At 38.9% G+C, this 21,002-nt stretch overlaps 1 protein-coding gene across 18 annotated transcripts in view; it reads right to left on the bottom strand.

Annotated features, from left to right (window-relative positions):
• Nucleotides 1–9,635: 9,635 nt before the first annotated feature.
• Nucleotides 9,636–21,002, bottom strand: part of RAP1B (RAP1B, member of RAS oncogene family) — a 50,828-nt gene continuing 39,461 nt past the window's right edge. For 11 of the 18 annotated variants that reach the window (XM_077953062.1, XM_077953060.1, XM_077953056.1 and 8 more), the window contains 5 exons: nucleotides 19,606–19,662; nucleotides 17,339–17,479; nucleotides 14,075–14,218; nucleotides 13,304–13,420; nucleotides 9,636–10,878 (listed from right to left, as the gene is read on the bottom strand). In XM_077953062.1, coding sequence (XP_077809188.1) covers nucleotides 13,334–13,420; nucleotides 14,075–14,218; nucleotides 17,339–17,479; nucleotides 19,606–19,662 — 429 coding nt within the window. In that variant the 3' untranslated portion in view covers nucleotides 9,636–10,878; nucleotides 13,304–13,333. The remainder of the gene's footprint in view (nucleotides 10,879–13,303; nucleotides 13,421–14,074; nucleotides 14,219–17,338; nucleotides 17,480–19,605; nucleotides 19,663–21,002) is intronic. The other 7 variants (XM_077953067.1, XM_077953066.1, XM_028829031.2 and 4 more) reach the window with 2 other exon arrangements.

Below are 21,002 nucleotides of genomic sequence, written 5' to 3'. Positions count from 1 at the left end.
CTACTCGGGAGGCTGAGGCAGGAGAATGGCGTGAACCCGGGAGGCGGAGCTTGCAGTGAGCTGAGATCCGGCCACTGCACTCCAGCCTGGGCGACAGAGCGAGACTCCGTCTCAAAAAAAAAAAAAAAAAAAAAAAGAAAACCTCACCCAAGCCTGGCATGGTGGCTCATGCCTATAATCCCAGCACTTTGGGAGGCCAAGGTGGGAGGATTGCTTGAGCCCAGGAGTTCAAGACCAACATCCAGTCTATTAAAAACAAACAAACAAACAAAAAAAAACAAAACCTCACCTAGTTGAAATTTAAATTGTAATCATTATACATTAACATGCTAATTTGGGGGAATTGATATTTTTATGATATTATCTTCCCATTCAATGTGTTTGTTCAGATCTTGACTTATGTCCTTCAATAAGATTTTATAATAGTTCTTTCTTAACCTTATACCTTAAGGCATTTAGTTTTTGTCTGTCGTGTTTACTATCATATCAACTTCTCGGTATTTTTTATAAATACAAAGAAACGCTATTGATTTTTGGCATGCTTATCTTATATCCAGCTACTTCCCTAAGCTCCTGAATACTTTTTTTTTTTTTTTTTGAGACGGAGTCTCGCTGTGTCTCCCAGGCTGGAGTTCAGTGGAGCGATCTCGGCTCACTGCAAGCTCCGCCTCCCGGGTTCACGCCATTCTCCTGCCTCAGCCTCCGAGTAGCTGGGACTACAGGCGCCCGCCACCACGCCCGGCTAGTTTTTTGTATTTTTAGTAGAGACGGTGTTTCACCGTGTTAGCCAGGATGGTCTCGATCTCCTGACCTCGTGATCCACCCGCCTCGGCCTCCCAAAGTGCTGGGATTACAGGCTTGAACTACTGCGCCTGGCCGCTCCTGAATACTTCTAATAGATTTTTTTGAGCTTTCAAGGTATTCATTTATAATACATCAAAAATAATTTTATTTTCCAGTATCTGTATTTAAAATTTCATTCTTTTGATATAATGCGTTCATTAACTTTATTAGGAGACTCAGCCCCTATTTCATAGCATTGTTGTGAGGGTTAAACAACACATGTAACGTGCTTAGAGCAATGGTGGCACATCTTAGGGTGTCCAAGACATAACTAGTATTATTATTTCTCAACTCTCAGAGCTTATCAGTTCTTTAATCTAGAAATGTCACTTTGAAGCTGTATCAGGCCAAATAACTGAATAAGTAAGCTATCATTTGCTGGTTTTTCTTATTCTTTCATCATTCCCCATTTTAATTGAATTTGGGGAGCCTAAATGACAGCTTTCTTAAACTTCTATTTGTGATTCATAGGATGGCAGAAAAGAAGAGTCGAGCAAGTCTGCATAGGGATGATTTCAGATTGTTAAGGTTATTTCTCTTTGGAAAAGAAGTTAATGTCAAACTAGATTTAAGGTTAGACATTAAATCTGTTTTGGTTTAACTCATGTAGAGTTTATTTTGTGCAGGTCAGGGAGACCTGGTCACAAAATATCTTTTGCTTACTAGAATTTGTAACTTCTCTTTTTCAAAGTGAGATAAAGCAGTTGAGCCAATTGTGACAAATTCCACTTGCTCCTCTGAGTGAGTTTTAGTAGTAACTGGGCTAAGAAAAAAACCCCTTCCTTGTTATAATAGTCTTAGGGAGATCAACACTGTGCAACTGGCTCCTCTGACAGTATGGAGGTAGGTAGTGGCACTGTAAAATGTCTTATTTGCCAGGGCTAACCTGGTTGGCATTCTGTATCCATCCTGTTTGGATGACATCCTGAGACCTGTCCTCTTTACCCTCCCTTGAACAAAAGCCTTGGCAGGGGGCCTAGGGCAACCAAGTCATTAATTCTGCATATGTCATCAACTACATCCTGCCAAGGAGAGAATGCCCTGACCATGAGAATATCCTGTACTGGTTCAGAGTGGAAGGATGGGGGTGGGGTAGTCGGCGCCACTTCTTTCTTTGGTGACATCCTCTGTGAAAGCATTGGTGGAATAAAATTAGTGGTATGATAGTGGCCAATGATGTCCTCTTATTTCTGAAAAATTAAGAGCTAGCTGTTAGCTGTTTGCTAAATAGTAATTACCAGATAGTTCAGCTTCTGCAAGGAGCCCAAGATGTATTTCAGGAAGTATTATTGCTTTTTATTCTAACAAAATAGACTATAAATCTCCAGTTGAAATCCTGTATGATCCAAGGCATGAAGTCATGCTTTACTAAAGTTGGAAAATGCAAAGGAATGAGTAAGTGAAGTGAGAACTTTTTCCACAACAGCTCTGATAGAGAATGACTGAATCGACTTCTGGGAACTGTAAGTTTGTATCTTAAACATGTAAAGCACACAAATGGTTACAATTTCCTTATACTGTTACTTGAAATAATAAATGGATAAAAAGGCTATCTGGAGAAGCCCAAATTCATTTTTGAGAAGTGATTACAGAGACAAGAAACCCAACCCTAATGCTGAATGTACTAACACATATAAAAACCCCAAAACCCGTTGGGTTGAATTAATCTCTAACTTCCTCAAATGTTCAGTGTACTTCATTCCAACGAGATGAGTTTTTATCATTTAATTCTGTGCCTGTCCATTCCTCCCACTTTTTTTTTTCATGTACCTCTAGATATGACACTCCTCCCATTTCTTAAAAAACAAAAATAACCAAGCAATAAATAAAACATTGAATTCAGTGCAGAAGCAAAATCTTATAAACACCACCATTTGGTCTCAGAAACACTACTTTTCTCTCATATGAATCATATGTGTCTGATTAAAAGTGTAACAGGTGAGATGAAGAGAAAACCCTCTAGATATGTCTGAAAATGAAAAAGAAAATACGTTTGTTATATTACTATTAGATCTAAGTAAAAGGGAGGAGGTTTCTGTCATCATTGATAAATATAAAATGTGTAGAGTAGGCAGAATATATACTGACACAAGTAGAAGGTAATTCTGTGGGATGACAATGGTTAACAGTATTCCATGCCTAGTGTGTTGCTTCTGGAATTGTAGAACTAGTCCATACTAAACCTTTGATGGACTCTAATTAAAGTCTCACCTGATCCCAGACTTCCCTCGGAATGCTTGTAGAGTGCTTAATTCTGGGGCTTTCCTAGGTCCTCAGGATCTCTCTAGGGAGACCTGAGGGTCTGCTGATTCAGTTCAGAATGTTTTGAGTTACCCTGGAGCAGACCCATACTAGTCTTTGGTACTGAAAAATTGTTACAATGTTTTGGTAGGTTAATGGCTCCCAAAGATATGTCCACATCCCAACCCCCAAACTTCTGTTAACTTGATTTGAAAAAAGTGTCTTTGCAGATGTGATTAAGCATTTTGAGATGAGATTATCCTGAAGTATGTGGGTAAGCCCTAAATGTCAAAACAATTGTCCTTGTAAGAGAAAGATTAGACAGAGGAGGAGATACAAAGATGGAGGCACATGTGATGTGGCATAATGCCAAGGAACAGGTTCTCTCCAAGAGCCTCTGGGAGTACATCCTAACACTTTGATTTTGGCCTTCGACCTTCAAAACTGTGAAAGAGTACATTTCTGTTGCTTTAAGCCACCAAATTTGTGATAATTTGTTACAGCAGCCCTAGGAAACTAATACATACTTTTAAACTAGGACACTAATTTTTTTAAGAAAACAATAGAAATAGATCAACATATGAGAATCCAATTAAAAAGAAGAATTTTCTCCCTAATATGTTGGGTAAAGCAACAAAATACCACTTATGAAAATTGAGAGAAAATGAAGTTTACATTACTGGGGAAGTAGAGAAATACTGCAAAGGCATGTATTTGAAAGATGACTTGCCGAGCACAGTGGTTCATGCCTGTAATCCCAGCACTTTGGGAGGCTGAGGTGGGTGGATCACGAGGTCAGGAGTTCAAGACCAGTCTGGCTAAGACGGTGAAACCCCGTCTCTACTAAAAATAGAAAAATTAGCTGGGCACGGTGGTGGGTGCCTGTAATCCCAGCTACTCGGGAGGCTGAAGCAGAGAATTGCTTGAACCTGGGAGGCGGAGGTTGCAGTGAGCTGAGATCACGACACTGCACTCCAGCCTGGGTGAGACAGAGACTCCATCTCAAAAAAAAAAAAAAAAAAAAAAAAAAAAAAAAAAAAAAAAAAGATGACTTATCTTGTTACAGCTGAATTTTAAAGTTTGCCAATACTGGCTCTGAGACAGACTTTATAGTTGCTGCAGATATACATAGACCTGGTACTAATTAGAGGATGGTATTTCCAAAAACTATCCCATCATCTCCTTACATTTGTAGCAAATTCACCACCAAGTATATACAGAGTGATAAAAATAATGAAACATTTTAGAGCATAAAATTACTGCTGGTTTATAGCATACTAGAAGAGGAACAATAGTATTTTGCTCTTTGCCATAAGAAATTCTCAATTGCTGCTCAGCTATTTGCCTTGTTCTCCGCCCGTGTCGTAGTCCAACCCTTCTCCCCATCCCAAGCCTGTTTAGGCCAGGCTTTCCTTTTTATTACTATTTTTAACCCCATGTAATTCTTAGGAAAATAATTTCATTCACACTCATGGTTTCAGTTGCCTCCAATATGTCAATAACTCCAAGGTCCAGCCATTCAAATCTGACTGTGCACTGAAAATACAGGTTCAGAGGTAGCTGACAAACTGGCTGTGTTAATCCTGGCTCCACCATTACCCCTCTCTGGGTTATCTTTCACACATCTGGCAAATCTGTTGCTTCAGTTATGTAACATTTACTATTAGTCTCATTTAGAACAGTAGAGGGCTCCCCACAACTACCTGCTGTACCATACCCATCCGATTCTATTCCATTTCCAGTAGGGAAAAGATACTTTTTTCTTTTTTAAGAGACAGGGTCTCCCTATGTTGGCCTCAAACCACTGGGGCTCAAGAGTTCCTCCTGCCTCAGCCTCCCAAGCAGCTGGGATTACAGGAAAGCACCACCACACGCACTTATTTTTTTCTGCTAGTCACATAGTTTTTCATCATTTGTTGATTTGCTCAGGAAATCTGATACTGACCTGTTAATAATTAACTAGATGTTATAGTTGGGAATATAAATCAAACAGTCCATATATTTTGCAAAATACAATTTTTACTACGGGTCACTTGTTTTAGTATGGATAATGGAACAAGAGCCAACTACGGTTAGACAAGTTACTAGATTTGATAGTTTGACTGGTCTTTCCCATCACTGACTTGCCAGCAGAGACTGGATTTTTTTTTTTTTTTTTTTGCAGAGTCTCTGTTGCCCATGCTGGAGTGCAGTGGTGTGTTCTCAGCTCACTGCAATCTTGGCCTCCCAGGTTCAAGTGATTCTCCTGCCTCTCCTGAGTAGCTGGGATTACTAGGCACACACCACCACGGCCATCTAATTTTTGTATTTTTAGTAGAGACACGGTTTCACCATGTTGGCCAGGCTTGTCTCGAACTCCTGGCTTCCAGTGGTCCATCCATCTCGGCCTCCTGAAGTGTTGGGATTACAGGTGTGAGCCACCATGCCAGGCTAGAGACTGGATTTACCATATCGTTTACTCCTTCCTACTCTCCTCTGCTCCAAACCTACTGCACTGCATGTTAAAGAGTTCGACAGTAATAGAATTTCCTGTTCTGAAATCAGTGCCCACAGGGGACATAACTACCAGACTATAAATAGAAATTTGAAAGGGTAATAATGGTAGATGACAAAAACAGAGGCTTTTGATCTCTGCCTATTTAAAAACTGAAACCTGACTTAAGTGAATATATTATTCACATAAAAATCCTGTAATATATGTATGTGCTGTTTAGTTTTCAGAAAAAACCCTGCATTTTGACCCAAATGTTGAATTTGGATAATTGTCTCATTTATGTGGGTCTGTAAGGAAAGTCAGGTTAAACTAGGTTCACAGTAAAATATAGTAAAAACTGTCTTCATACCCTTTTGGAGAAATCAGAAAAATTAGATTACCTATGAATAAAAAAATTTATGAAAAATGATAGCTCACTTTTCAATCATTAAAATTTTCTCCAATGGAAAGCTCTTAGAAAGTTTAACAAACCGTTACCAATAGAGCTTTGTTCACTTGCTGTGTGTTTTCCCCATGTGGGCAGAAAATCCCTGCTGTACCTCTTGATATTGTAAACAGCACCTGAAACACGGTAGACAATACTGAATGGATTTATTGATTCTTAGAGACAAAAATCAGGTAGATATCCCTAATTTTGGATAAAGGTCAGTAACCTACAGGCCACCAACAAGGATGTTTTAAGGAAGCAAGTTTAAAATATGTGTAATGTGGAATACTTTTTTTTAAAAGAAGGCAGCATTTAGAATACAGACCTATTTAGCAATAAGCACTTTTCAAAGATAAACTAACGTCAAGCCTAAGGAATTAGTTGATTAATCTGTTTAGTAGTCTTGTTTCAACAGGTATCCCAACAGACTCATCCATTTTCCTCCCAATAGTCAAGGAAACATAAAACGTTTAGTTCTGTTCTCAATCTACTTTTCTTCTCTCATGTATTCTTGAAATATCAAATGTATTGATTAGGCTGGGTGCAGTGGCTCACACCTGTAATCCTGGCACTTTGGGAGGCTGAGGCCAGCAGATCACCTGAGGTTGGGAGTTTGAGACCAGCCTAACCAACATGGAGAAACCCCATCTCTACCAAAAAATACAAAATTAGCCGGGCGTGGTGGTGCATGCTTGTAATCCCAGCTACTCGGGAGGCTGAGGCAGGAGAATCACTTGAACCCGGGAGGCAGAGGTTGTGGTTAGCCGAGATTGCACCATTGCACTCCAGCCTGGGCAACAAGAGCGAAACTCAGTCTCAAAAAAAAAAAAAAAAGGAAAATCAAATGTATTGATGCACTGTAACAAATAGAACAGACTTACTTATCTTTTGATTTTTTCTAAGACAGGGTCTCACTCTGTTGCCGTGGTGGGAGTGCAGTGGCGCAAACACAGTTCCCTGTATCCTCCATCTCCTGGGATCAAACAATCCTCCTTAATAGCTGGGACTACAGGTACAGATATGCACCACCATGCCCAGCTAATTAAAAAAAAATTATTATTTTTTTTAAGAGATGGGGTCTCTGTTGCCCAGGCTGATTTTTGTTTGAAAAAAAAAATTTGGCCGGGCGCGGTGGCTCACGCCTGTAATCCCAGCACTTTGGGAGGCCGAGGCGGGCGGATCACGAGGTCAGGAGATCGAGACCATCCTGGCTAACACGGTGAAACCCCGTCTCTACTAAAACTGCAAAAAATTAGCCGGGCGAGGCGGCGGGCGCCTGTAGTCCCAGCTACTCGGGAGGCTGAGGCAGGAGAATGGCGTGAACCCGGGAGGCGGAGCTTGCAGTGAGCCGAGATTGCGCCATTGCACTCCAGCCTGGGCGACTAAGCGAGACTCTGTCTCAAAAAAAAAAAAAAAAAAAAAAAAAAAAGAAAAAAAAATTTTTAGTCTTACAAATCACAATGTTAAGGCTCACTGACAGATGAGACAAGCCTGCAAACACTTCTAAGGTTTCTAAGGTAAGAGTTATTAATTGTAAAACACTGTGTAACTCCCTTTTACATTTCCAATATTTAAAAAGAGACAGAATAGATGGAGATTAAATTCAATGAAAACACAGATTAAGAGTTTACCTCAAAGAAAAGTTGTAGTGATGAGTTTTGATTCTAAGTTTGCTGTCCCACAACTAAAGATGGAATGATGTAAAAAAACAAGGCAAAACTTCATTTTATAAATGGAATTTTAAAAATTTCTATTTGTAATGCCCATATATGGTAAAGATGAGCTATTTACATTTAAGAAATAACTGAATCAACAAGAAAGTCAATACAGGGTTTTTACACTTTTTAGAAAAATGTAAGTGAAAGACCACTTTGATTTTCTCCTAAAACTCAAGTTTCTCCAAGTGTCCTCGGGGACATGCAAAGGAACTCATGCCTTTTCTGACTCAATTATTTTAGTATTTTCCCATTAAGCACCAGAAAAGTCAGTCTACATGAGTTGTGTTCCTAAACTGCAGTTACTATTTTGTATAGGAGAAAATGGTGCTTTTTGCCAAACCACAGCCTTATTCCAATCAGCATTAAAAAAAAAAAATTACATATTATATATATATTTTATATATATATATATATCTCTCTCTCTCTAGAAGACAGCACTGGCATTCATTTCACTCTTCTATGAAGTAGGTATTATCATTCTCATTTTATAGATAAGGAAACCAAGGCACCCAACCAAAGGTATATAGTAGGAAGCGGAAGAGCTGGGATTAAAAACCCAGGAAGTCTGGCTCCAAAGTTTATATTCTTATTCACTATAGTAAACCATCCACCTTGTAACCCTAATATTCATCTGTAACTAATGTGTTGTTTCCCACCAGAGCAGTAGTTCTTAACCAGGGTGATTTTGCCCTCCAAGTTCACCTCCCCCGTCCCCCAACAATCCAACTGGGGGACATCTGGCAATGTCTGGAAACATTTTTGGTTGTCACAACTTGAAGGCTGGGGTGGTGTTACTGGCATCTAGTGGGCAGATACTAAAATTCCTATAATGCACAGGAGAGTTGCCAGAATACATTATCAAATAGAAAACATCGATAGTGCTGAGATTGAGAAACTCTTCAATAGAATATAAATTCTAGGAGGACAGCATTTCATAGTTGACCTTGGTTGCTGCTACATCCTTAGGCCTAGAACAATTTTTATACTTAAGTACTTAATTTGTCCAGTGAATGAATATTTAGTTATTCGAGCCTACAACTGTGCCTGGTACATAGCTGGTAGGCAGCAAACATTTATTAAAAGTAATTATTGAATTAATGGCAGTATCAACGGATGTAACAGGACATACTAAATTGAAGTAATTTTAGTGTTTCACAGTCCCAGTTTTTTGGGCTTAATTTTTTTCCCAAATGAATATAAATAAAACCAGTTCTTCCAAAAACAAGTCTCTTTTGTAAAGAATCAGACTTCTTAACATGAAAGCCTTTAAAAATGTATCATTCAAACAGTGTATATTTAGGGAATTAGCAGATACCCCTCTATTAGATATTATCACTAATTAATTACTCCAGTAGCTGGAAAATACTTTGAAAAAGTTTGTGTGAAGAGCTTCTTTACAATTTATTTTTACACTTTAAAAATAATTCTGTAAGAATTCAGTTCTTACAGAAGAATTCAATTATAGCATATTTAAGAAAAATATCAATTCTCTAAAAAGTGCTTAATCCACATCACTCAGATTTTTATAACCACAATATTCTAACTTCATCCTATATTTTAAAAAATTCATAGTGTAACATCCATCAAAGTATTTTAAATCGTTCCTCTTTTACCTACCTCCTCAAAGAGCTACTGAACATTACCCAAAGGCTCTGTTCATAAGTAATACTGCTTGATTTACAAAATTATTTCTCAAGGAAAACTTCAAAAGGTGGTTATGTGGATACTCGAACAATACCAGAAAACCCCCTGCTTACTTATTCCTGTAATTAATGAGTCTGGTTGCCCAAATGTTAAATTACGAAACCACGCTGTGTAAAATGCACCTATTACAATTAAAACCAGGGTAAACCCATATTTATTTACTAGCACTGTTAAAACATTACACAAAACACATTCAAGTGGCAAGTAATTATAATGCAAGCCCTTGCATGGCAATCCAAATTTATTGAACTACTGATGCTAAGTTATACAAAATTGCACCACTTTAATTAAGGCTTTTAGTTTACATTTGGCCACCTCAAAGTAGTTGTAACATTAGGTTGGTCAATTTAAATACTGTGGCTCCCTGTTGGATAGACACACAATCTTTACATCCAAACATTAATGCATACAAAGCAACAAGGCATTGTTAAATAAAACAGCAATAGTTACTGCAAATTAGGCCTTGTGACCAATTACATATGATTAAAATTACTTCCCACATTCACATCCACAGTACTCGTCCACCATTTAACATCTCAACCAAAACGTTACACATGTGAAACGATCACTAACAGGCAAAAATACTAAACCTGTATATTTGGTATTGCAAATACACTTATGCATGAGCAAGCAAGGGATTCACAGTGAGAATCTACAGCTGCAGAAGCCTGAAAATGATTTACAAAAATTGTTAAATCATTAAAAAATTGTTTGAAAATATACACTTCTTGTTGTAGACCCCCACTGTACACACGACTATAAACATTGTTCCCTATGTAAACAAAAAAAGGAAACATATAATAAGAGATTTGAAAAGTCTGGACATTTCCTTCCCAACAGATATTAAAGGCAACGTCTTTAATCTAAGACATTATACTGAAAGGACTATCATATTTTAAAGACAAGATCACTGTCTCCACAGGTTTTTTAAAAATTAAAAAAACTATATAGCTGTGTTAATCAAAGCGCTTATTTTGTACAATAATAATGACCTTGAATTTCTTAAAAAAAATTACAATAAGCTACAAGTATCAAAGAAGCGAAGTTATCTGGAGTAGTCTATATAGGAGCTCTTTGGACTTTCTTTTATTATGCTAAAATAGTGGTGCTTTTAGGATTTACATTATTGTACTCTCCAATACAAAGTATGGGGCATGTTAAAGTATACAGTACACCATTTTCATACATGTACAACATTGGTGGATGAAGAATGTCTCTTAGCAGTAATACTGGATGTAGCCTCTGGTTTTACCAGCTGCGTACTCTAGGATTATTATATAAGTAAAAATCTCTCTTGTGATACTGGAAAGTGATTAGAATGTGCAAACTGATATAGTAGCTTTCATCCGCCTCTTAAAGGGTACCACCACAGGAAAGTCCATTTAAGATGTTGGTAGGTTTAACAAAGTTGGAATGCTGGCACTGTTGAATTGGGCAACAGTTCTTCAGACCTGTCAAAAGGAAAAAAATTAATTAAAAACATGGGCTGGAAAAAGTAAAAACCCAAAAGGAAACAGTTAAGAAAACAAGTCTTAAAAGTGTTAGAAATTAATATAATCTAGGTTCTTGTTCTAGGCATTACATTAGTGGCAATGTACCACAATTAATGGCAGACCTTTTCATCTTTTCATTCCAAAAAGATGAAGTCTATTCTGTTGCCCTCTTGAAAGTCAGTTAAATGAAAATCTTAGGAACAGAAAGGGAAAGTACCTTTGTGCACATTTTTGTGCATTACCTTCCAAGGATTAAAAAGGAAAAAATCACATTAAAATTGTTAGTCAAGTCAACCTTACTAGAATTAGGATTAAAAAGTCAGATAGCAATATTAACAAAATGGGTGATCCTGTGTTTACACAATTGTAGTGTAATCCTAGAATTAGATCATAAGTATAGAATGCACATCTAACCATTTTTTTTCTAGTATCAGATAATCAAGTTCTTCCTTACTCTTTCAATAAGAGTGGCTAAAAAGCTCGTTTAGAGAAGCAGACAAGTAGAATTTATTTCATGATGGTGTTTTACAGATTTACAATCACGTTATATACTTTCTAAATTCCACATTTAAACATTCTATTAAGACTGATGTCAGAAAAAGTTGGTATTATACTAAAATCACATGTAAAGTTTTTTAAAAAGTAAACTTAGAACTGTTAAATATGTACTTTGAATAATTTTCTACATACATGCCTGCACTAAAAAATGTTTCCTATTTTATTTTCCTGGTGATCAGACTTGTTACAAGCTCCGAAGAGTTGTTAATATAGACGTGGCTGCTGAAATAATTTTCACAAATGCCTAGAACTTTAGGTCCTCATTCTGAGTCTGAACGAGGTTTGCAATCAAGTTTTCTAAATCCTAGCAGACTTGCAAATTAAAAAAGACAGATGGAAGTGTGTGAGCTCAAGCACATGTGTGCTGCTAAGAATGGGCATGTGGTCAGGAATTACAGGATATCAGAATGAGATGATATATCACTAAACAGAAAGCCCTAGATGGAAGGTGGGAATAAAAACTCTAAAAAGATACAGAATCAAAGTGCTATGGCAGCACTGAATCAATTAACATAGGAAGAAACAAGAGTCAGGAATATCAAAGGTTCTTAAGAATAAACAAACAGTTTAACAATAGTTTAATGACAGGTGAAGAGGAAACCATTATCATTGGCAAACAGCAGCTAACAGCTGAGTGTTAAGTATGTGCCAGGCAATGAGAGAGATCTGTGCAGCAAACCCCCAAGGTACACGTTTACCTATGTAACAAACCTGCACATCCTGCACATGTACCCTGGAACTTAAAGGTTGAACGGGAAAAAAAAAGTGACTGGTGCATGATGAACATCTCAGGGGTGGGGGTGGGGTGCGTGCGTGTGTGTGTGTTTTAAATTAGGGATGGGGTTGGCTGGGCATGGTGGCACACGCCTGTAATCCCAGCTACTCGAGAGGCTGAGGCAGGAAAATTGCTTGAACCCAGGAGGTGAAGGTTGCAGTGAGCTGAGATTGCACCACTGCACTCCAGCATGGCGACAGAGCAAGACTCTGTCTCAAAAATAAATAAATACATATAAATAAATAAATAAATAAATTAGGGATGGGGTCTAGCTATGTTGCCCAAACTGATCTTCGACTCCTTGCCTCTAGCAATCCTGCCTCAGCCTCCCAAAGTTCTAGGAATATAGGCATGAACCGCTGTACTTGGCCATGTTAGGGGTTTTTATTAGCAACACTACCCTGTATTTATCTTAATACAGAATTTATCATGTTTTGCAATTAACTGTCTTTTTCGTTCAGTATACCTGAATTAGCTTAAAGTAATTAAGAGTCAAGGAGAGAAGGCTGGTCTTGTTCAGCACTGTATTGCCAGCACCAACCAGTATACAGAATGAACTTATTTAGAATATTCACTTAGTCAGGTGTGGTGGCCCAGCACTTTGGGAGGCCAAGGTGGGTGGATCACTTGAGGTCAGGAGTTCAAGACTAGCCTGACCAACACGGAGAAACCCCGTCTCTACTAAAAATACAAAAATTAGCCAGGCATGGTGGCACATGCCTGTGATCCCAGCTACTCGGGAGGCTGAGGCAGAAGAATTGCTTGAACCTGTGAGGCGGAGGTTGTAGAGAGCTGAGACTGCGCCACTGCACTCCAGCCTGGGTGACAGAGCGAAACTCCATCTCAAAAACAAAAAAAAAGAATACTTTACTCATGATGATAGGTAAATATTTTAATTAATAAGACAGCATACTAACTCATGGATATCTTATAAAAATAAACCATTTATTTTTCAGAACCAACAAAAAGAATTCTATACTTGCTTTCATGACAGAGTGCCCTTAATAAGGTTGAGTGATTAAAAGTTAGAGGAAAGATAAGTGAACATACCTGGCTCAGAGCTACAATGCATTTAGTATATTAAAGCAGCTGACATGATGACTTTTTGCGAGCCTTCCCAGGCACTGGAGTTTTTCTGTTAATTTGCCGCACTAGGTCATAAAAGATCTGCAAATACATTAATTTGTTTTAATTTACAGGAGGAACACCTCCCCCCGCAAAAATAAAAAAGTAAATTGAAAAAACAGAAATTTCCATGGATATAAATTAATCCCCAGAATTGTTCAGCTAAGGAATGAGAATAAAATCAGGTGTTATAACTGCCAAGCTCAAATTTTTTGGGGAGTGTTAATATTGTGCTCCTTAAAATAATTGAAGGAGCTGCAGAGACCTTAACTTAGTTCAATTAGAACATTTACCATCACACAAAGAAAAAATCCTTTTAAAAACTGTAAGTTTTTGCTCTACAACATGACTTGGAGCCTTTCAAGAACCATGCATGCCTTTTGGCATTTTAGTCTCTTTTTTTCATAACATCTTTCATATACCTGAAGTCTTAAATCTGTCTTCCCTATCCCTGTATTTTCTGTCCAGTCTTCCTTTTTCATGGTACATATCAATGTACAAGTATTTAATAGAGACTGAAATAGTATTGTTGTTTATTTACTACATGGATACATTTAACATAAGAGGTTTTTTTTTTTTGTCCTGTAACATCATTATGTACCCTGAGTACATATTAAGTTGGGGTTAAGACATTTTCTGTTCATCTTCAATGTTGTACTTCAAATAAAGAGCCACTGTAAGTATATTTGACCATACCTCATTAACATTTATTTTTGATTTTGCAGAAGATTCTAAGAATGCACAGTTGTTCCATTGTCTTGCTAGATTTTGACCTTGTTCCTTTCCTACAACTCTTTCATCTTCCAAGTCACACTTATTACCAACAAGAATCATCGGAACCTAAAAATACATTTGTGAGAGTAAAAACAAGTAAGTAAATATGCTATATGAATTGAAATAAAAAGAATTCTAAGAGTCAAATCTAAGAATTACTTTTCATATAATGCCACAGAAAAAAATAATGTATAATAAAATTTACAGCCTTAATAATTTAATCTGTAACATAAACATTAGTATTAACTTTGATGTCAATTATCTCCACTGCCTTCTCTTTTCATGGAGATGTCAAACAATAACTCCAAAGGGAAGAAAAGAGAGAAAGAAAGAAAACTCTCATATGTTAAGTAAAAAGAACACAACCTAGTCAATGCAGACATAAATAAGACACTTTTACATAAAATTTTGAGAAAACAAGCTATGATCCTGTTATGAGAGATGGGGAAAAAACCTTAAAATTTTATCATAATGAACTTATAACTAATTATACAAAGCAAAACATAAACTTTTTAAAAGGAAGTACAAAACGGTGTTACTGTGAAAATCTAATATATTTCAGCACTTTAAAATGTTTCTCTAAAGGGTGTGAATCAACTCCAAGTTTTCTGGTTTCCTGACGTGCATTTATTAAACTCAGCATTCTCAGTTGCACAACACGAAAAGGAGAAATTTGGAAGGCCCCCAAAGCAGAATTTTTAATTTCTCAAAGTCTTGTATTAAAAAACCCAATCAAGGCCGGGCACAGTGGCTCACGCTTGTAATCCCAGCACTCTGGGAGGCCGAGGCAGGTGGATCACCTGAGGTCAGGAGCTGGAGACCAGCCTGGCCAACAGGGCGAAACCCTGTCTCTACTAAAAATACAAAAATTAGCCGGGTGTGGTAGCACACGTCTGTAATCCCAGCTACTTGGGAGGCTGACACAGGAGAATTGCTTGAACTTGGGAGGCAGAGGTTGCAGTGAGCCGAGGTCGTGCCATTGCACTCTAGCCTGGGCGACAGGGCAAGACTCTGTCTCAAAAACAAAAAAAAAAAACAAAAAACCCCAAAAAACCACTCAAACTTAATTTACTAAAAATCAAGACCACTTATTAAATGGATTTACAAATTAAAAAATGTTCCCTGAGGTTGCTGTAATTATGTAGGGTCCCCCCAAATTCCCTTGTTTCAGAAGTCCAGAAAATAACAGTATTTACCATGGGTGTCTCCCAGCTCTCACAATATTTGCTATAATTAAACTGCAGTACAACGAGTTGTATTTATTTATTTTGAGACAGGGTCTCACTCTGTCACCCTGGTTGGAGTGCAGTGATGTGATCTGGGCGCACTGCCAACCTCTACTTCCCAGGCTTAAGCAATTGTCCCACCTCAGCCTCCCAAGTAGCTGAGACCACAGGCACGCGCCACCACGCCGGCTAATTTTTTTTTTTTTTTTTTTTTAAATTTCTGGTAGAGGTGGGGTTTTGCTGTGTTGCCCAGGGAGGTCTTGAACTCCTGAGCTCAGGGGATCTACCTGCCTTTGCCTCCCAAAGTGCTGGGATTACAGGCTTGAGCCACTGCGTCCTACAGGTGATTCTGATGCAAAATCAATTTTGAGAACCACTGCTGTATTTAGTGTGATGAGGAACTAAACTCCATTATGGTAGACTCTGAAGGGGCACCTAAATTAATAATGTTAGAATCTAATGTATTTGTTGCCTTTCTTTTTTTTTTTTTTTTTTTTTTGAGACGGAGTCTGGCTCTGTCGCCCAGGCTGGAGTGCAGTGGCCAGATCTCAGCTCACTGCAAGCTCCGCCTCCCAAGTCTACGCCATTCTCCTGCCTCAGCCTCCCGAGTAGTTGGGACTACAGGCACCCGCCACCTCGCCCGGCTAGTTTTTTGTATTTTTTTTTTAGTAGAGACGGGGTTTCACCGTGTTAGCCAGGCTGGTCTCGATCTCCTGACCTCGTGATCCGCCTGTCTCAGCCTCCCAAAGTGCTGGGATTACAGGCTTGAGCCACTGCGCCCGGCGCCTTTCTTTAAAAATTATTATTATTATTATTGTCCGGGCACAGTGGCTCATGCCTGTAATCCCAGCACTTTGGGAGGCCGAGGTGGGTGGATCACCTGAGGTCAGGAGACCATCCTGACCAACATGGTGAAACCCCGTCTCTACTAAAAACACAAAAATTAGCCAGGTATAGTGGCATGCGCCTTCGTCCCAGCTACTCAGGAGGCTGAGGCAGGAGAACTGCTTGAACCCAGTAAGGTGGATGATGCAGTGAGCCCAGACTGCGCCACTGCACTCCAGCCTGGTGACAGAGTGACACTCCAGCCTGGAGACAGAGTGAAATTCTGTCTCATAAAATAAAAATAAAAAAAAAGGCCAGAGGCAGTAGATCATGTCTGTAATCCCAGCACTTTGGGAGGCTGAGGCGGGTGGATCACAAGGTCAGGAGATCGAGACCATCCTGGCTAACATGGTGAAACCCCGCCTCTACTAAAAATACAAAAAATTAGCCAGGCATGGTGGCGGGCACCTGTAGTCCCAACTACCCTGGGAGGCTGTGGCAGCAGAATGGCGGGAACCCGGGAGGCGGAGCTATCGGGCCACCGCACTCCAGCCTGGGCGACAGAGCGAGACTGTGTCTCAAAGAAAAAAAAAAGAAGGAAGGGTATAACATTTAATTTTCTTTTTTTTTTTTTTTTGAGACGGAGTCTGGCTCTGTTGCCCAGGCTGGAGTGCAGTGGCCGGATCTCAGCTCACTGCAAGCCCCGCCTCCCGGGTTCACGCCATTCTCCTGCCTCAGCCTCCCGAGTAGCTGGGACTACAGGCGCCCGCCACCTCGCCCGGCTAATTTTTTTTGTATTTTTTTAGTAGAGATGGGGTTTCACCGTGTTAGCCAGGATGGTCTCGATCTCCTGAACTCGTGATCCGCCCGTCTCGGCCTCCCAAAGTGCTGAGATTACAGGCTTGAACATTTAATTTTCACAGGATAATGGCAAATGAGGAAATTTCTCACTTTCCACATGATATATATTTGAAAACATGTATGGGTATTTTTGCCTTTCAAGGAAAAAGTATAAAAAAACCTCCACCCCCCTCCCCACCAAAATACATGAGCTTTAAAATGAATTTAAATTTAGACTTATACAATTATAATCAGAGTTTTGAAATAAAATATATTTATTAGGAAGTCAGCTTACATCATCAGTGTCTTTAACTCGAAGAATCTGTTCTCTCAGGTCTTGTAAATCGTTAAATGTGGACTGTGCTGTGATGGAATAAACTAATGCAAATCCTTGTCCATTTTTCATGTACAAATCCCTCATTGCTGTAAATTGTTCCTACAATAGAAAGAAAGGAACGTTAAAAAACAAGAATGTTTTGACAGTTATTTTTACAATTTCGAAGTCTATAATTATAGCTCAATGAAGAATATTGTAGTATTATGTAACTTTGTTAAAATTACAATCTATGACAAGATACTATTTGAAAAACTGGCATTTTAGTTCCTTTTTTTTGAGACAGAGTCTTGCTCTGTCACCAGGCTGGAGTGCAGTGCGCGATCTCAGCTCACTGTAACCTCTGCCTTCCGGGTTCAAGTGATTCCCCTGCCTCAGCCTCTAGAGTAGCTGGGACTATAGGCGGGTGCCACCATGCCCGGCTATTGTATTTTGGTAGAGATGGGGTTTCACTATGTTGGCCAGGATGGTCTCCATCTCCTGGCCTCGTGATCTGCCCATCTCGGCCTCCCAAAGTGCTAGGATTTACAGGCGTGAGCCATCACACCTGGCCAGAAATAGGTTTCTTATTTTAAAATCATACACCAAAGTAGATTTATATATAAAAAATATACTCAAGTGGAACAGAAATATCCCGTCCCCAAAAGTTACTAAAGGCAGCTTTTAAAAATACATCATAATGTGTAAGAGCACCTCAACTGTATCAGCCAAGTTAATCTATACAGCTATGACTCAAATGCTGTAGTTCTGTAGGGCTCCATTAGCATGATCTACACCATCCCATTTTCCCATACTACTTTTTCTTCGCTAGACTGAGAGCATTCGAAGGTAAGAACACAGTGACTGACATGTATCAGGTATTCAAACATTAGCTGAATGAATACCATACACCAACAACAAATTTTCCCTTCCTCTTCACATACCTACAAATCTAGTTTGTCTATAAATACCTGGAAGGAGAACAGATACCAATCAAAATATTTCTTTTTCTTTTGAGATGGAGACTCGCTCTGTCACCCAAGCTGGAGTGCAGTGGTGCGTTACCAGCTCACTGCAACCTCTACCTCCAAGGTTCAAGCAATTCTCCTGCCTCAGCCTCCTGAGTAGCTGGGACTACAGGTGCCTGCCACTGCATCTGGCTAATTTTTGTATTTTAATAGAGACGGGGTTTCACCATGTTGGCCAGGCTGGTCTTGGAACTCCTGACCTCAGGCGATCCACCCACTTTGGCCTCCCAAAGTGCTGGGATTACAAGGCATGAGTCATCGCACCCAGCCTCAATCAAAATATTTCACACAGCTGCTGAGGAATGAATGTATGCCTGTATTATTTGAAATATGGTAATATATTGTTTTAAAAGTACTAGTGAGACTGAAAATTTTCCTTCTAACACATTTTCTAAACTTTTAAATGACCCACTGCAATTACAAAAAGTGCAATATACTTTTTTTTGTTTTGTTTTTGAGACGGAGTCTTGCTTTGTTGCCCAGGCTGGACTGCAGTGGCACGATCTTGGCTTACTGCAACCTCCGCCTCCTGGGTTCAAGCTATTCTCCTGCCTCAGCCTCCCGAGTAACTGGGATTACAGGTGTGTACCACCACACTCGGCTAATTTTTTTATATTTTTAGTAGATATGGGGTTTCACTGTGTTGGCCAGGCTGGTCTCGAACTCCTCACCTTAAGTGATCCACCCACCTTGGCCTCCCAAAGTGCTGGGATTACAGGCGTGAGCTACTGCGCCCGGCCAATATAAAACTAAGAATTCAACAGAACAACAACAAAAAGATTTAAAGTTTAGCAACCAGTACTCTTTATTTTTTTTTTGAGACACAGTCTTGCTCTGTCACCCAGGCTGGAGTGTAGTGGCACAGTCTCCACAGTCTTAGCTCACTGCAACCTCTGTCTCCTAGGTTCAAGAGATTCTCCTGCCTCAGCCTCCTGAGTAGCTGGGATTACAGGCATGTTCTACCATGCCCAGCTAATTTTTATATTTTTAGTAAAGACGGGGTTTAGCCATGTTGGCCAGGCTGGTCTCGAACTCCTGACCTCAAGTGATCTGGCAACCTTGGCATCCCAAAGTGCTGGGATCAGAGGTGTGAGCCACTACGACCAGCTGCAAGCAGTACTTTTAAATAAGCTTAACTAATATTTGTCTATAGAGTACTAGCGTTTATGAAGTCAATACTGTACAAACGGTGCATATACTTTGATATTTAGTTTTACCTACCGTTCCTGCAGTATCCAAGATTTCAAGCATACACTGTTGTGCATCTACTTCAACTTGCTGGTAGAAAAATTAAAATACATGTTCATTTTTTAAATGTAAGACTACCTTAATATACACAAAAAAGCTAATGTATCAAAAATAAGATACACAGATTATAACAACTTTACAAACTACTATCAAGCAATACTTCAACAAAGCAGGAGGAAAAATAGCTAAGTAATCAAGATTCAAAGACCCCCAAATTGTAATCGGGTTCAAAAGCCATGTGTTCTCAAGTCAACAGAGGGAAACCTACAAGATCCAGTCTCAGTATGATCTCTCAGCACTTAATTCTAGAGAAAAAATAGTTTCAAAATAGCTCAAATAAATAAACAAAACCAGCAATAGTTCCAACAATATCGTAAGTAATCTATCTCAATTCTCCCATGATACTTTCGATATACCTCATTTCTCTAGGTAACTATATGCCCTCACCATACTGGAACAAGATTTCTGGTATTAAGGAAGCAGAGCCACAGCTATTAAATAACTTGCACATATATCCCTGTTACCCCTTTCCATCTAATATTTCCTAGGAAAAAATAGGTATTTAGAATTAGATATAGAAAGAAAAGAGTATTACTGTCTCATAGCTGGGGTGCAAAAAAGTTTCCAGTTTTTTTGGTAGACTGTGGACATGGAGGGAGGAACGGAAACACAGTATTTGTACAACAGCAGGGCCAGGTTAGTTGCTTCATAAAAGCTGGGAAATACCTCTTTCCCTACTATGTTAAAAATGTCTACACATTGTTTTATTGTCACATAATGTTAGTGGTCACAGGAATTCACCTTACTATAGGCTGAGCATTCCTAATCTAAAAATTCAAAAATTGCAATGTTCCAAATCCAAAACTTTTTGAGCCATGTGTGGAACATCATGCTACAAGTGGAAAATTCCACACATGAGCTCATGTGACCAGTCACAGTCAAAATGCAGCCAAAACTTTGCTTCATGTGTAAGAATATTAAAAATATTACATAAGATTATGTGTATAAGGTGTATATGAAACCATGAATTGTTTAGACATGGGTCCCATTCTATTTCATTATGTATATACAAATATTTTAAAATCAGAAAATAATCTGAAATCTGAAAACACTTCTGGTCCCAGGTATTTTGGATAAGGGATATTCAACCCATATTGTGAGTGGTGGCACTTTCTCAAGAGGTTAGTAAGTAGAAAGCTTAGGAAGACTTGTGTCCACCAATTTCTAGGTTAAAAAGAAGGGAGCTTGAGAGTAATCAGTCTTGCTAGGTAGGGGATAGGAAGTAACATGGGGCTACTACTTGAAATGGATGGCATGCTTTAAAGTTTGCGTGTCAAATTACAACTTCAGGGTCAGGATAAACTTAAAAT

This window comes from Macaca mulatta, chromosome 11 (genome assembly GCF_049350105.2).
Source record: "Macaca mulatta isolate MMU2019108-1 chromosome 11, T2T-MMU8v2.0, whole genome shotgun sequence".
Lineage (NCBI taxonomy): Eukaryota > Metazoa > Chordata > Mammalia > Primates > Cercopithecidae > Macaca > Macaca mulatta.
The sequence above is the reverse complement of the archived record's forward strand: the minus strand, read 5'-3'. Positions and strand labels throughout refer to the sequence as shown.